At 42.0% G+C, this 17,017-nt stretch overlaps 1 protein-coding gene across 6 annotated transcripts in view; it reads left to right on the top strand.

Moving 5' to 3' along the window:
• wdr26a (WD repeat domain 26a) overlaps positions 1 to 16,589 on the top strand; it is a 173,593-nt gene extending 157,004 nt beyond the window's left edge. The window contains exon 15 of one of the 6 annotated variants that reach the window (XM_078212131.1): positions 612 to 8,882. In XM_078212131.1, coding sequence (XP_078068257.1) covers positions 612 to 637 — 26 coding nt within the window. In that variant the 3' untranslated portion in view covers positions 638 to 8,882. Of the gene's footprint in view, positions 1 to 611; positions 8,885 to 16,475 lie in introns of those variants that run through there. The other 5 variants (XM_078212129.1, XM_078212135.1, XM_078212132.1 and 2 more) reach the window with 5 other exon arrangements.
• Positions 16,590 to 17,017: the final 428 nt, after the last annotated feature.

Below are 17,017 nucleotides of genomic sequence, written 5' to 3' on the forward strand. Positions count from 1 at the left end.
ACCCGCCTTTTTGTCTACCTCCTTTTTTAAACAGTGGCATCACATTTGCTGTTTTCCAATCTGTGGGAACCACCCCAGAGTCCAGCGAATTTTGGTAAATTACCACTAGTGCATTTGCTATTTCCCCCACCATCTCTTTTAGTACCCTGGGATACATTCCATCAGGACTAGGAGACTTGTCTACCTTTAGCCCCATTAACTTACCCAACACTACCTCTTTCGTGATAATAGTTTCTAGATCCTCACCTGCCATAGCCGCCTTGTCATCAATTTTTGGCATGTTATTTGTGTCTTCCAAAAGGTTCGATCTACCAAAATGCATCATGTCGCATTTATCTAAATTAAACTCCATCTACCATTCACCAACCCACTGGCCAATTGATCAAGCTCCCATTGCAATTCGAAATGACCTTCACTGTCCACTATGCCATCACCTGATGTACAATCTGGGGAATCCAGTGAGGGACATCTGGAACTTGCAACACTGTTCATTTGAACAGCCCAAAACAATTGTTTACCTTGTAACACTCTAAATCACAGATGTGCAACCCACCTATGGTTTTGTTTTTCAATTTTATTTTCCATTTTAATCCTGTGTTCCTCTTCCTCAGAAGCTTGCAGCAGCATGGATAGTTGACGGTGACTTTGCAACAGACAGCTTTGAACTGAAATTAGTCACGGAACAAAACAGCTTGGATTTTGGCACAAACCAACTGCGGTTGATTACTGGACAAGACATGCTTTTGATGAAGACCTCATTCCCGGTCCTCTAACCGGTGCCAGCATCTTATCACCTTGCTTCATAGTTACAAATCCAAGAGAAGCAATTTCCTTAGACCCCAGTGGGATATCATTTTGAATTTTACTCATTGGTCTTGAGGAACCATTTTACATTAGGACTCCCATCGAACTCAAAAACCTTTCTGCCCCTTTCTTTGCTCTGGCAGCCTACCTTGTTCTACACGGTGGAATTTTGAGTGCTTGTTTGGAGTCTAACACATTTGCTAGGTGAAGAAAGCTTTAGTATGGAACAAACATGCACTAAAATAGAGGATTGTTTTCATTCTGCTAGTCTGAATTAGTGGAAATAACTACAGCTCAGTTTGTGGACTTCATCTTGGGTCACGCTACCCTGAAACTTTTTTCATTGTGATCTTTGGGGAGGGTAAAAGTTCAGCGTTCATGTGTAAAATGTCAGGGTTTCTAAAAATCCTAATTGTTAGCTGGATCATTTAAATCTCAGTTTCCTGCACTCATTCCCTCATCATGGTCTTCCATTTGTTTAATGATAAATTCATTTCAGTATTCTTGAAAGGATCACAGCAGTAACATTTTTTAAGTTCACTGCAGTGGGATGCCACATTGATTTGTTTAGAGATCATTTTAAACCCAATTGACACTGACTGAAGAGGGTACATGTACTGCTGACTGGACAGTAGTACATGTTCTTTCACTAAGATTTGTAACGTCACCTGTTTGAGTTGAAGGCAGAATCAGTGCCGAGTGATGTGACATCTCCAATATGCTAACTAGCTGTGGCAGGGTTTTACATCATTGGTTCCAATTTGTCAAGTTCTTGATCTCAGCTGGAGATTGGCACCAGGTATTTCTCCCTCGGGGAAGGGGAGGTTGGTATGAGCTGGGGAAAATCAGTGAACCCTGCAGCACTTTTTGAACAGCTACACATGGCTGATTACAAAGCAGCATTGGCAGAGGCGAGGAAGAAGGCCGCATGCCTGCCTGCCTTCCATCCTGTCGGAGAACTGCTGTTGTGCATGGGAAGATTTAAAGAAGGAAGAGGGGACAAAATGTAAATGTTTAATGAGGGGAAACCATACCGCACCTTGACTTGTGCAATATATGATCGTTCTTTGCCGTATTTGTCCTTTTCTATTTTGCCCACTTTTAAATTCTTATTTACAGTAATATTTGTCCAAGGTTTCTCACCTCACATAGTGGCCAAACTGCTTAGATCTTTTTGCATGTGTTACCAACATAATTTCACTTATCAATGTTCACTGACAATTGGCTAATTACCTGGTATTGCACTGGTGCTCAAGTGAGAAGAGCATAGGTGCTACCTGTAATGGTGATCCAATCTCCAGTGTAGAGTTTGTTCCTCCTTCAGAAGTGACATTCAAGTGTGCAGATCTTAAGGGGTCAAGAGAAAAGGCAGGGAATTTTGTCTAAATGCCTTTAGTTAGTGATGTAACCAGTACTTGACCTCTGTGGGTTAGATGTGGGGTGGGGAGGACAGTGTGGGAAACAGCAATGCAATCTGATAAATAGTGACTTCATCGATCAAGTTGCTAAATGATCACAAATTTGTACTTGCCAATTTATTTGTACATTCTTTTAGAGTCCACAATTTATTTTTTATGTACAACTGCTATTAGAACTAAAATTAAATTCTCTTCCAAATTTGGGTTTGTGTTATTTGAAAGTTTGCTTTTTGCACCGAGGAAGGAGAGGAAAAGGAAAACAAAGATCACTTTGCAGCGATGGGGGTGCGGGTTGAATCCCATTAATAAAAATTGTAATTTGCATCTAAATTCTTGCATTCAGTATTGGACAAAGAGACATTGGAGGAGAGAGCTGCATTTCTAAGAGACTGTAGAAGGCAATCACTAACAATCTGATTTGTTCAATTAGAGATTGCCAGAACTGGCAGCAGTGTAGCTTCTGGTGTGCAATGTAACACACCCAACCTAAAGCTATTGAAATTGTACCAATATCAACTAGGCCTGAACCAGGGATGGTTTCACTAGCTCTGATTCATATCTAAACATGCAGCATAGTTCTGGAGATGTAATTAAATTGCAGTCAGCATTAACGTTTCCACTTGGTAGTTTTCTGTAACTGGGGCAGCTCCAATGGTCTCTATTCAGCATTAGTTCTGTACAGAGTTTGAGATATTGCACTGGGTTTTTAATTTCAATCCAAAGAATTGAATGTTTGCATGCATCAAGACCTTTTACTAGGTACTTACTACCCTATATCTAATGACCTATGGTTAGAAAGTGGACGGAAAGTGCACCTAGAGTGTGCTAGTTATTTGCTGTCTGAACTGTGGGTGGATGTTAATACTCTGCACTGTTTAATTTTTTAGATGATTTACCGTGCCACATTGACTATATACTTGGGAGTGGATGGTAAATAGTCACTTTTTTGAAAGTTTTGGAGTGCCCCTTAATGAGGTGAAGGTGAAAAGGTTAATTCCTGGTAGATAGGTTCTGACGGGAGATGTACGCCAGGGCGGCACGGTAGCACAGTGGTTAGCACTGCTGCTTCACAGCTCCAGGGTCCCGGGTTCGATTCCCGGCTCGGGTCACTGTCTGTGTGGAGTTTGCACATTCTCCTCGTGTCTGCGTGGGTTTCCTCCGGGTGCTCCGGTTTCCTCCCACAGTCCAAAGATGTGCGGGTTAGGTTGATTGGCCAGGTTAAAAATTACCCCTTAGAGTCCTGGGATGCGTAGGTTAGAGGGATTAGCGGGTAAATATGTGGGTTGGGATTGTGGTCGGTGCAGACTCGATGGGCCGAATGGCCTCCTTCTGCACTGTAGGGTTTCTATGAGAATAATATAAAGTCACTGCAGCATCACCAACATCAGTAAATCCATCAGAACAAAGTAGATCACCTTTTCATATAAATTACAGTGCAGCTTGGGTGTTCTGTCAACAGTGTCCTTTGAGCTCCACTGTGAGCTGCAGGGTAGGGATTGTGAACTACGCAGCCCTTATCAATCTGTTCAGTTTGATCAGATGGTGGATGCACTACGTTCTGGTTATGGAGGCAACTAATGTTCCATTTTCTAAAATTAGCTTCATTAGGAGCTGGTGATGCTATTAATGCACATACACTGACCTGAAACGATGAATTAACTCACTCAGTAGTCTCACGTCGTAAAGGTAATGAGCCTTGACTTGTTTTGTTCTTCCCTTTTTCCCCTGGGGCACAGAGGCTAATTCATAACACACATTGTTTCCCCAGGTGGCATCACAACCTCCACACAAATAGGTTTTTATCTTTGGTCAGGATTTAATCTTTAGGTCTGTCATAGAAAAAGTAATAGGTAGTCCCTGGACAGTAACGTTGGTCAAAATCCAGGCCTCTGACAACTTCCCAAAATCTATGTTCTTGTCAGGTATGTAAGGGAATCCTTTTTTATGTTTGATTTGAGTCTCCTTTTGGTGAAGTGCCCCTTGGGGTAAGAGCTAATATCCAGTGAAGACAGCAAAGCGTTCGATATTAAAAGGGCATTCAGCTCTGGTACCTGAGGCAGGTTAGAAGCAGGCTCTTTCCTGCCCCAACCTCAAATTTGTTTTTTTCTTTGATGTAAATTAAGGCAGTGGGTTAGGCTATTAATTATGTGAAACACTGCATCCAAGACTAGTCAAAGCGAACAAAGAAAAGTACAGTGCAGGAACAGGCCCTTCAGCCCTCCAAGCCTGTGCTGATCATGATGCCCTAACTAAACTAAAGAAAAAATCTTCTGCCTTGACACATTCCGTATCCCTCTATTCTCTCCCAAATGCCTCTTAAATGTTGCTAATGTGCCTGCTTCCACCACCTCATTGACTCGTTGTAGTAATGCCCACATTCCAGAAAGATGTTGATTAGAAATTGGGGCAATGATTAATTTAATCTTTCCTGTCCCCAGGGCTATACTGACATGGCAGCCATGCATGAAATAACCCAGACAAGTTATTTAACCTGGGACTTTATTAATCAGTACTACAATGGTATTCTGCACCACTGCATAACCAGATGCAGAATGTATTCATTTAGGTGGTGAATGTAGTGCCTTTCACAGACATTTCCTGTTCCTACCATCCAGTCAAGGAAAAAAAAGAACACAATATTTGGTAACCTTTTATCCAAGTACATTTTATAGACATCTCCCATCTCTATCCCCCAGTCACACGAGAAGATGGATGCCAGTATTTTGATAACCTGTCTCCATACCTTGTTCTAAGGAAATAGATTGGATCTCTGAATTGAAAAACTTGCAAAATAATATTAATTAATTTTTCAGTTAATTTTTCTGAGCAGCATTTTGTTTAGATGCTTTTCCTTCCAGGAGTTTTTAGCAGCACTCTGTAATGCATCTTATATTTATATTCAAGAATTGTCACTATAAAATGCTAGACAGAATTATACCTTTCATGATTAAGTTGATTGAGATGTTTGATTGAGAAGGTACCTCAACCATAATTTCATAGTAAAGTAGCGGGTGACTTGTAATAGTTGGGTACTCTGGTAGTAAAATTCAAGAGTGAACATTGTCTACAAAATATTGTTTGATAACCTCAGTTATTGAGTGGGACGTTCTCTGTTTTTGGATATCACCACCACTCAATCTTGTTCAATAAGGATTATATTACTTGCATTGCAAGCACTTTGTTAGAGCTCCACCCTCACTCCAAATTACAGTAAACAGTACATATATCATTCATATACTATCTAGAAGTGAGTACTTGATAAATGACTTGGGAGAATGTCTTGGGGCCAAAGATCTTTTATGATAAATAAGTTGATTCAGATATTTGTTTGCAATGGTACCTCGACCAAAGTTTCGTAACAAAGTAGTAGTCCTATTTTAACTGGTCTTGAATTAGGAAATTTGGCTTCAAACTCAGTTCTGTGTCTGTTATTGAGGGAAGACACAGCAAAGAATAAAACTGCTTCTAGTGAGAAGCCCTATAAGTAATCTACAAATGAGTGCTAGAGAATGAACACTTTCTAGATTTGTTGTGTTGGCATATTACGAAAAGCTCAGGAAATAGTCACCAGGAAGAGAATCACTTGTGACAAAGGGCATTCTCCTGACTTTCAGAACAGTGAAATTATTTTAATTGAAATGACAGTACCGTTTAAGACTGACTTGTTTTTGTTTTGAATTTAAGGGCTGGTGCTGTGGTATCGAGTTGCAAAGGACTTCCTGAGCATGTGTCCAATTGAAATAATGTGGTTCTGGTTCCTCAACCAACTTGTTAGGTCAAGAAGGAGATCATTTCCACTGCCTGAAGGCTGGTGATCCATTTTGATGTTTACGATTGTGTCCCAAGATCTGAAAGACGTGCTGGTTAGATGCATTGGCCATGCTAAATTCTCCCTCAGTGTACCTGAACAGGCGCCAGAGTGTGGCGACTGGGGGATTTTCACAGTAACTTCATTGCAGTGTTAATATAAGCCTGCTTGTGACACTAATAAATAAATACCTAAACAATGGGGCACCACTATTTAAAGGATTTTTATTGTCTGTTGGTGCAGTTGAGAAAGTGCCTTAAAAGCCAGGAACACAACAAATTTTGGGATCCTTTCATAGTTAACAATGTTTCAATATATTCTACATCTGATAAAAGAAGGGTGTAGAATAAATACCAGATAATAGGGGACCTCAGGATGTCTAACGTAGTCATTGGAGAGGGTCACTGAGATACTTTGTTTTTAAATAATGCCAGTGAGAGTGTTAGTCAGTGGCACCTCTGCATTCATAGTTTGCTAGTATGATGTACTGGAAGCTGAATGTGTATCCCACAGTCTTGATACTTTCATTTTATTTGTCAGCTCATATAGACCACTTTTTCCATTCAGATTTCAATTGTACAACATTGGCAGATTCCCTATAGCATCACCCTGCTATTTTCAGGCCCTCAAGACATCCAGGTCATCAGACTTGGAATCTACTGAGGCCTCCTTCACTACCTTTCATTGGTACTTACCATGTTTGCTGCTGATTTAAAATCTTTTTATTTAAGGTTCAATTTATTGTGACAGTTCACTTCCACCTTTTGCATCAACTTACTGTGATAATTCACTTGCATCAGCTAAGAAAGTCACTGGGCAATACTAAATATTGAAAGTCACTGGGCAATACAAAGACAGTCATGCCTCGAGTGTATACTATACGTTTCAATCCAGTTCACTAGCGGTTTCTTCTTGGGTTATGTCAGTCAGAAAGTCAACATTCAAACTTGCCAAAATGGACAGCTTCCATATGTAAAACTGCAGGGAGAACTTTGGGAATCGGATACAAGTTAAGTAGGAGTGTGATCCGAACCCTTAGCTAGATCCATTTATTTCAGGCAGGAGAACAGTTCTTAGTTTGCTTTGAAAGGTTTTGGATCAATCTGCTTGTTATCCTGGATGATATTTGCATCTGTCATTGATTCAGATGTTTCACAAGATAGGGCAAATGTAACTGGAAATTCATCCATCCATCCAGAAAAATATCTGTCACAGCATCTTCGATGTTGCCTCCATTACTCTATCTGGAAGTCTATTAGTTTCCTAGTGTTAATCCTAATGTTTGTTTTATCTTTTATCACTTCTTGTGCATTTGTAAGATCATAACAAAAGGAGTAGGCCATTCAGCGCATCTAAAGACATTATTATCTTTCAATAAGATCACGGCTGATCTGGTTGTAGCACTTTACCTGTCTGTCCTCTTGTTACTCTAGAGTCGTCAATCAAAAATCAGTCTTACTCGGCATTGAATATGACCCAGCCTCCACTGATCTCCAGAGTAGATATAATAATCTTACCGAGGCCAGTCTTCCAACACCAATCACCCTTTTATTTACAGCCTTTCAACACCATAGATCGATCCTGTGTCTGATTGACTGCCAGTCTGATTGGAGCCCGTTTTAATCCTGCTGCTGCTTCTTCCCTATTGGCTGAGACTCCACTTGCTTAATAGGGGAGCTCATATTCAGCAAGGCCCACAGGGAGAGCTATTGATGATCCCCCATGGCCATAACAGTAGAGAATTCCAAAGACTAATGGCTCTTTCTTGCCTTGACTGCGTACCTCAATATTCAATGCGTTTTGTTGATTGCTGCTCTGCAATGGCTGGACAGGTTTGGAGCTAAATCCAGCACTTCTAAATGTGTCTAAGTTACTTCAACAGCATTCATGGATAAGTTTAGAACATAGAACAGTACAGCACAGAACAGGCCCTTCGGCCCACGATGTTGTGCCGACCTTCATCTGAAACCAAGATCAAGCTATCCCACTCCCTACCATCCTGGTGTGCTCCATGTGCCTATCCAATAACCGCTTAAATGTTCCTAAAGTGTCTGACTCCACTATCACTGCAGGCAGTCCATTCCACACCCCAACCACTCTCTGCGTGAAGAACCTACCTCTGATATCCTTCCTATATCTCCCACCATGAACCCTATAGTTATGCCCCCTCGTAATAGCTCCATCCACCCGAGGAAATAGTCTTTGAACGTTCACTCGATCTATCCCCTTCATCATTTTATAAACCTCTATTAAGTCTCCCCTCAATCTCCTCCGCTCCAGAGAGAACAGCCCCAGCTCCCTCAACCTTTCCTCATAAGACCGACACTCCAAACCAGGCAGCATCCTGGTAAATCTCCTCTGCACTCTTTCCAGCGCTTCCACATCCTTCTTATAGTGAGGTGACCAGAACTGCACGCAATATTCCAAATGCGGTCTCACCAAGGTCCTGTACAGTTGCAGCATAACCCCACGGCTCTTAAACTCCAACCCCCTGTTAATAAAAGCTAACACACTATATGCCTTCTTCACAGCTCTATCCACTTGAGTGGCAACCTTTAAACATCTGTGGATATGGACCCCAAGATCTCTCTGTTCCTCCACAGTCTTCAGAACCCTACCTTTGACCCTGTAATCCACATTTAAATTAGTCCTACCAAAATGAATCACCTCACATTTATCAGGGTTAAACTCCATTTGCCATTTTTCAGCCCAGCTTTGCATCCTATCTATGTCTCTTTGCAGCCTACAACACCCCTCCACCTCATCCACTACTCCACCAATCTTGGTGTCATCAGCAAATTTACTGATCCACCCTTCAGCCCCCTCCTCTAAGTCATTAATAAAAATCACAAAGAGCAGAGGACCAAGCACCGATCCCTGCGGCACTCCGCTAGCAACCTGCCTCCAGTCCGAAAATTTTCCATCCACCACCACCCTCTGTCTTCGATCAGACAGCCAGTTACCTATCCAATCGGCCAACTTTCCCTCTATCCCACACCTCCTTACTTTCATCATAAGCCGACCATGGGGGACCTTATCAAACGCCTTACTAAAATCCATGTATATGACATCAACCGCCCTACCTTCATCAACACACCTAGTTACCTCCTCAAAAAATTCTATCAAATTTGTGAGGCACGATTTGCCCTTCACAAATCCGTGCTGACTATCCCGGATTAATCCGCATCTTTTTAAATGGTCGTAAATCCCATCCCTAAGGACCTTTTCCATCAATTTACCAACCACCGAAGTCAGACTAACCGGTCTATAATTACCAGGGTCATTTCTATTCCCTTTCTTAAACAGAGGAACAACATTTGCCACTCTCCAGTCCTCTGGCACCATCCCCGTGGACAGCGAGGACCCAAAGATCAAAGCCAAAGGCTCTGCAATCTCATCCCTCGCCTCCCAAAGAATCCTAGGATACATTTAATCAGGCCCAGGGGACTTATCGACCTTCAGTTTATTCAAAACTGCCAATACATCCTCCCTCCGAACATCTATTTCCTCCAGCCTATTAGCCTGTAACACCTCTTCCTGAAAAACATGGCCCCTCTCCTTGGTGAACACTGAAGAAAAGTATTCATTCATCACCTCGCCTATCTCTACTGATTCCATACACAAGTTCCCACCACTGTCCTTGACCGGCCCTAACCTCACCCTGGTCATTCTTTTATTCCTCAGTTTGCCATCTATTTTTCTGTATATCTGCAGGGCATTTTTTTATTATTTCACTGGCTGTATTGAGTTGTTGGCTAGGTCAACATTCATTGCCCATCCTTAATCATTCTTGAGAAGGAGGTGCTAAGCCACTTTGTTGAACTGTTGCAGTCCATGTGGTATAGGTACAACAACAATACTGTTCAGGAGGGAATTGCAGGATTTTGACATGGTGACAGTAAAGAAAGAGCAAAATAGTTCCAAGTCAGGATGGTGTGTAGCTTGGAGCAGAGCTTCCAGGTGGTGGTGCAATCTGCAACCCTTGTCTTTTTAGGTGATAAGAGATTGTGGGTTTGGAAGATGCTGTCAAAGGAACCTTGGTGAGTTGCTCCAATGCATCTTGTAGATAGTACACATTGGTGCCACTTGGTGGTGGAGGGATTGAATGTCTAAGATGGTGTGGATGGGGTGCCAATCAAGCAGCTGGATGGTGTCAAAGTTCTTGTGTTGGAGCTGCACCCATCCAGGCAAGTGGAGAGTACTCCATCACACTGACTTGTGCCTTGTAGATAGTGAACAGGCTTTGGGAAGTCAGGAGGTGAGTTATTCACAACAGAATTCCAAGCTCCTTCTCTTGTAGCCATAGTATTTATATAGCTTAGTTCACTTTCTGGTCAATGGTTTAACCCCCATGATATTAGAGGGGGATTCAGCACTGGCAATGCCATTGAATGTCCTGGGCGATGGTTCGATTTGTTGGATGTTAGAGCAATAGAGAAAAGGCTATGAAATTTAATGCAGACATTCTAAGTCTCCTCTTGTAATTTCACCATCCCTCCCAGTTTGGATGTTGCAAATTTACCTCTTCTAAATTTCGAATTCCAGGTAATTGTAAATTAGAAATTGTAGTCGTCCCAACTTGATAGATGGCTAGAACACCCCTCCCTTTTGAAGGCCACCCTTTTTTTTCTCCACGTTTGCTTTGGATCCTGAGACTTTAACATCTTCTGCAGCTGATGGCAAATAAGGAAAATGGGCTGTTACTGAACCTTTAGCTGAGAATTTTCTAAAATATTGCAGTGATCACCTCTGAGACACTCTTAGCAATGGTATAGTCCCAGATGACCATAGGCTGATCTCCCCTTTGAGAGGGAGAGCTAACTGGTGGTGATTTAACTTGAGGATCACCACACCTCAGGCAAGGGGTAAGGTTGAGAAGGCAAACCTCCATGAATAACCTCAGCCAGTACAGGAATTGAACCCATGCTGTTGGTGTTACTCTGCATCATAAACAGCCGTCTAGCCAACTACCCAAACAGATTACTGCAGAAGAGGTGCCATTGAAAAGAAAAGTGATCAAATTCAGAGCCTCATACAGAGGTTAAACTGTTCAGTCAGACTGAGTTTAGGGATTTTGTTACAACCTAATACTTTCCTTCCTGTCTGTTAAATATTTTTCCCTTTAAGACTAATCAGTGGGGATATTAAATTGTTCCAAGCATTGTGTTAAAACCAGTAAAGATTTGCAATTACCCAACACCTTACCATTACTCATTCTACTCAAAAGTGCTGCACATACAATGAGCTACTTTAAAATGCCATCTGTGGCTGATAAATGGGTAAATGTAGCTACTGTTTTGTTCAAACAAGATTCCATAAACAGCAATAAGATGAATGGCCTTTAATCTGGGACTGCAAATTGCTGAGCTTCTCAACGTGCAAGTTAATTTCTGGGATGTCTGGTGCTATGTCTCTGGCTGGAGTCAGGGATTGAAGAGTAGAAGTCAATGACATAAGCAGGTTGTTTGATCTTAACGTTGACCTTCAAGGGGAAAAAAAGTGAATCTGCCATGCAATCTGTGGGAAGATTTTACAAGTATTGTGCCATATTTATATTTGAGGTTATGGTGACAGGAAACATCCCGAGACCTTGTTCATTGTGGCCAGGGACTTCAATCAGGCCAAGTTCAAGAGCATTCTACCAAGTTACCAACACATCTCCTGTTCCACCAGAGGCCCAAACATCCAAGACCACAAATATCAAAAATGCCTAACGCTCAATCATCCACCCACACCTTGGCAAATCAGACTACAAGGCAGTGCTCCTGCTCCCGACTTATGAGCAAAAACTAAAACAGGAGAATCCATCAAAGAGAGTCGTACAATGTTGGCCTGAGGAATCAGATGATCTCCTACGGGACTGCTTGGAGTCAGTAGACTGGTCAGTATTTAAAAATTCTGCGACCCAGCCTGAGCGAGTATGCCAATACAGTAACTGACTTCATTAGTAAGTGTCTAGAAAACTGTGTGCCAAAGGAGCAAATGTGTGTGGAAACCATGGATGAACAGGGATATCCACTGCTTGCTGAAGTCCAGGTCTGAGGTGTTCAAGTCAGGTGATCCTGACCTTTACAAGAAAGTAAGAAGTCTCTCAACACCAGGTTAAAGTCCAACAGGTTTATTTGGTAGCAAAAGCCACTAGCTTTCGGAGCACTGCTCCTTTGTCAGGTGAGGCGCTCCGAAAGCTAGTGGCTTTTGCTACCAAATAAACCTGTTGGACTTTAATCTGGTGTTGTGAGACTTCTTACTGTCTTTACCCCAGTCCAACGCCGGCATCTCCACATCATGGCTTTACAAGAAAGCCAGATATGAACTACGGAGATCCATCAAAGATGCCAAAAGACAGTCCCAGACCAAGCTAAGTTCCCAAGCTAGCCACATAGACTCCCGCCGACTATGGCAAGGTCTGCAAGACATAACAAGCTGCAAGATGAAGGCATGTAAAATCGCTGGTTCCAGTGCATCCCTTCCTGATGAGCTCAACGCATTCTACGCCTGTTTTGAGCAAGAGGTCAGCGAGAGCACACCCTCCACCCCGGAAGCCTCGGATGAACCTGTATCTGAGGTCACCATTGCAGAAGTCCGAGCAGCCTTCTCAAAAGTCAGCCCATGGAAAGCGACTGGCCCAAGTGGGGTACCCGGACAAACTCTCAGATCCTGCGCTGACCAGCTGGTGGGGGTATTCGCAGACATCTTCAACCTTTCTTTACACCAATCTGAGATCCCTACCTGTTTCAAGAAATCAACCATCACCCCGGTATCAAAGAAAAGCCAAGCAGTGTGCCTTAATTATAATTTCCGCTGGCTCCATCATTATGAAGTGTTTTGACGGGTTAGTCGTGGCACAAATCAATTCCTGCCTCCCAGACTGCTTGGATCCACTACAGTTCACCAATCACGCAACAGGTCCACAGCAGACACCATCTCCCTGGCCCTACACTCAACCCTGGAACACCTAGATAGCAAAGACACTTATGGCAGACTCCTATTCATAGCCTACAGCTCCGCCTTTAACACCATTATTCCTACGAGACTCATCTCTAAACTTCATGGCCTGGGGCTCGGCTCTTTCCTCTGCAACTGGACCCTGAACTTCCTAACCCACAGATCATAATCAGTAAGGATAGACAACAACACCTCCATGATCATCCTCAAAACTGGTGCTCCGCAAGGCTGCGTCCTCAGCCCCTTACTATACTCCTTATACACCTCTGACTGGCCAAATTCCTCCAACTCGATTTTCAAGTTTGCTAGGGACACCATCGTAGTGGGTTGGATCTCAAACAATGATGTGAGACAGTACAGGAAAGAGATGGAGAATCTGGTGAACTGGTGCGACAACAATAATTTCTCCCTCAATGTCAACAAAATGAAGGAGATAGTCATCAAATTCAGGAAGTTTAGTGGAGGGCATGCCCCTGTCTAATAGGGACGAAGTAGAAATGGTTGAGAGCTTCAAGTTTTTAGGTGTCCAGATCACTAACAACCTGTCCTGGTCCCTCCATGCGAACATCATTGTTAAGAAAGCCCACCAATGCCTCTACTTTCTCAAGAGACTAGGAAAATTTGGCCTGTTCACTACAACTCTTACCAACTTCCAAAGATGCACCATAGGAAGCATTCTTTCCAGTTGTGTCTCAGCTTGATATGGCTTCTGCTCTGCCCAAGACCGCAATAAACTACAAAGGGTCGTGAACGAAGCCCAGTCCATCATTCACACCAGCCTCCCATCCATTGCCACTCTACACTAAGCAGCCAGCATAATCAAGGACCCCCGCATTCCGGACATAATCTCTTCTGCTGCCTTCAATTGGGTACAAGATACAAAAGTCTGAGGACATGTACCAACTGACTCAAAAACAGCTTTTTCCCTGCTGCCATCAGACTTTTGAATGGACCTATCTCACATTAAGTTGATCTTTCTCTACACCCTAGCTATGACTGTAACACTACGTTCTGCACTCTCTCCTTTTCTTCCCTATGTATGATGTGGAGATGCCGGCGTTGGACTGGCATGGGCACAGTAAGAAGTCTCACAATACCAGGTTAAAGTCTAACAGGTTTATTTGAAATCACAAGCTTTTGGAGTGCTGCTCCTTCATCACCTGAGGAAGGAGCAGCGCTCTGAAAGCTCGTGATTCCAAATAAACCTGTTGGACTTTAACTTGGTGTAGTGAGACTTCTTACTGTTCCCTATGTACGCTATGCTTTGTCTGTGGAGGGTGCAAGAAACAATACTTTTCACTGTATACTCATACATGTGACAATAATAAATCAAATCAAAAGACTTCTGTATTATTTCACTGCCAGACTAGAGTATCTTCTCCGTCCTTAGTCTTGTGTTCATTTGTTAAATTTCTTTCTGCAGTGGTGGACGATGAAAATGGAGAGCCAGATTTTAAGCTGCTAGACCCCCTGATACTCTGTGGAGATTGTTGAAAGTGTGGCACGCACTCTGGCATTGCCCAGAAGTGGCAACTTGGGAGAGGTTGAAAAGTTTAAATTACCTCATTGAGAGGGATTATCAGATCCTTCAGTGAAACAACATTTATGAGAAAGATCACACCCATATATTGGGACTGGATAGAGATGACCTTTTTCCAGGACTTGTGACCTAAATCGGATAGTTGCTCAGATGCATTGTGGCTGAATAATCAATCGTGACTTTGCATAAATCTACCTCTAAATGTGCTTCTTGAAAAGTTCTTGTTCAGGTGAGCACTTATTGTTGCCTAAACACACTCCACGACTGGTATAGCATGTTGGACATGAAGGACAAGTGTGATGAATCATGTGCCGAATGACCAGTTTCCCCTTTGTTGCCAAGGAGAGAAGGTGATTCCTTCCACAGGAACTGCAATGAGGCATAGTGTGATGCATTGTAACCAAAGGCAGAGTAAATTATCAAACTATCTTCAGTGTCCTTTTGAGTCTTGTGTTCATTTGTTAAATGTTGGAAGTGGGTATGAAGACTCCCCAGTCAGTTAGGGAACTGGCTTCATCGGATTCCACTCGGTCTGCCGCATAGATTTACTTCTAAATTAATGCTAGTGCTCACCAAAATAATTACTAGTCATATGGATGGTGGAAAAATCACCGTGCTGCAGTTCCCTTTTGAAGCTTAGTGCTAAGGCATGTTATTGAGGACTTTGCTGTGTATTAAACCCACATGCTATACATGACCTACTGCATTAAATGTTTCATTCCCAGAATTGCTGCCCCTCACTTTAGAAAAGATAAAATTTCAGCCAAAAAATAAATGAACCCTAATCAAGCGTTGCAGTGTATCAAAACATTAATTTCAAAAAATGTTTCGAGATAAAGAAAGCCTATAGGACATGCAGGTCCACTAAAATGCAACTTGAGCTCTGACGAAGAGTCACTTAGACTCGAAACATTGGCTCTATTCTCTCTCCACAGGTGCTGTCAGACTGCTGAGATTTTGCAGCATTTTCTTTTGTACTCTGGTTAAGTGTTTAATTTTATCTTTAGTTTCTTGAGCCCCATGAATCTGAATAAGAATGTCATTACAATTTTGGAGTAAAAACCCTATTTCTCCATTGACAAAGAGTTACTAATGTGTTACATAAATATCAATTTTAGAACAGGGATTGGATGTTTTCAAGAGGTTTCATGGCCAGGTTCCCTCCACAATGAACTGATGATGTCTGCCTGGTCTCTGAAGGAAAATAACTACATTTTCTTGAAGAGCCCTAGTTCTAGCGATGAAGTGAATGGCAGGCAGGAAGCCTGTTTTTTGAGCTGAAGTTCCTTCTGCTGTTCTGACGTTATACACAGCTGTGGTGGAGCTAGTTTATTTAGAGCTTTTGGTATTTAAATGGATATTTGCAATGGGCTGATAAATGTCAAAAAAACACCATCATTTGCTCTTCCAGTAATGTCCTTGCTCGAGTGTCTCTCTGCTTTTGGTCCCTTATTTTTGAAACTTGCAATGTGGAACAAGCTGTTGTAACTGGGATTTCTGTGAAGTGTAAGGTGTGGACATGCTGGTCTGCGTGAAGCTACAGATTCCAAGCTTCGGTTGTAGCTGGGGAGAGTATTTTGAACCTTTTTAACACTGGCTGAAGTACTGGTGTCTATTGCTGATAATGCAAAGAATGAGGGAGAAGGGAATATCACAAGCTGTGTGTCACACATTAAAGTGAGTGGGATATGGCAGTTTTCTTTGCCTTTACATTAAATCCTAGGAGCAACGTTGAACTAAATATTCTTGTTTTGAGCTAAATATATCCTTTCTGCATTAGTTTCAATGTTAATCCATTACACAACTAATCCAACTTGTATTTTTTTGCCTATTTATTTTTTCCATTTTAGATTATTTTAAATCATTTCATTATTTTATAAATGTAGAGCATTTTAAACATATCGTAATGGTTGGTAAAAGATGTTAATTGCTTCCAATATTTCTGTTCCTGTTGTATTAGGTTTGAGAAAATCTACACCTCATCACTGCGATGCACGTGATGCTTCAAAAAACAGGAGGGAAATAGGTGATTTGTAACCCTCTTTCTTAAAACTCAATAAAAATTAAATACTGCATCTGTCTGAACTTTTAGCTTTCATTCATACTTGGAAGAAGCCTGATGATGGCATGAGGTTTTTTCAGCCTTCCTGGCTTAAGTGTAATATGCTTTGGATTCCAGAGTCCTGGCTCACTTGGTGATCTCATTACCTAGTGTGGCACTGAAGTCTAATGAAGCAAAAGATTTTGGGTTTAATATAAACAAGATGCTGGAAAAACTCAGCAGGACTGCCAGCATCTGTGAAGAGCTAAATGGAGTTATATTTTGAGTCTATATGACTTCAAATCTTTGCAATCTCTCCGAGCTAACACCTACCACTAATCTTTTATTCTGCTCCAGCTGCCCTACCTCCTCATTCGGCATAAAAGCCATCACATTTCTACCTCTTTAGATAGAAACCTCTCTAAAGAGCTGGAAATGTGATGGTTTTTATGCTGTTTAAG

Source organism: Mustelus asterias, chromosome 5 (genome assembly GCF_964213995.1).
Source record: "Mustelus asterias chromosome 5, sMusAst1.hap1.1, whole genome shotgun sequence".
Lineage (NCBI taxonomy): Eukaryota > Metazoa > Chordata > Chondrichthyes > Carcharhiniformes > Triakidae > Mustelus > Mustelus asterias.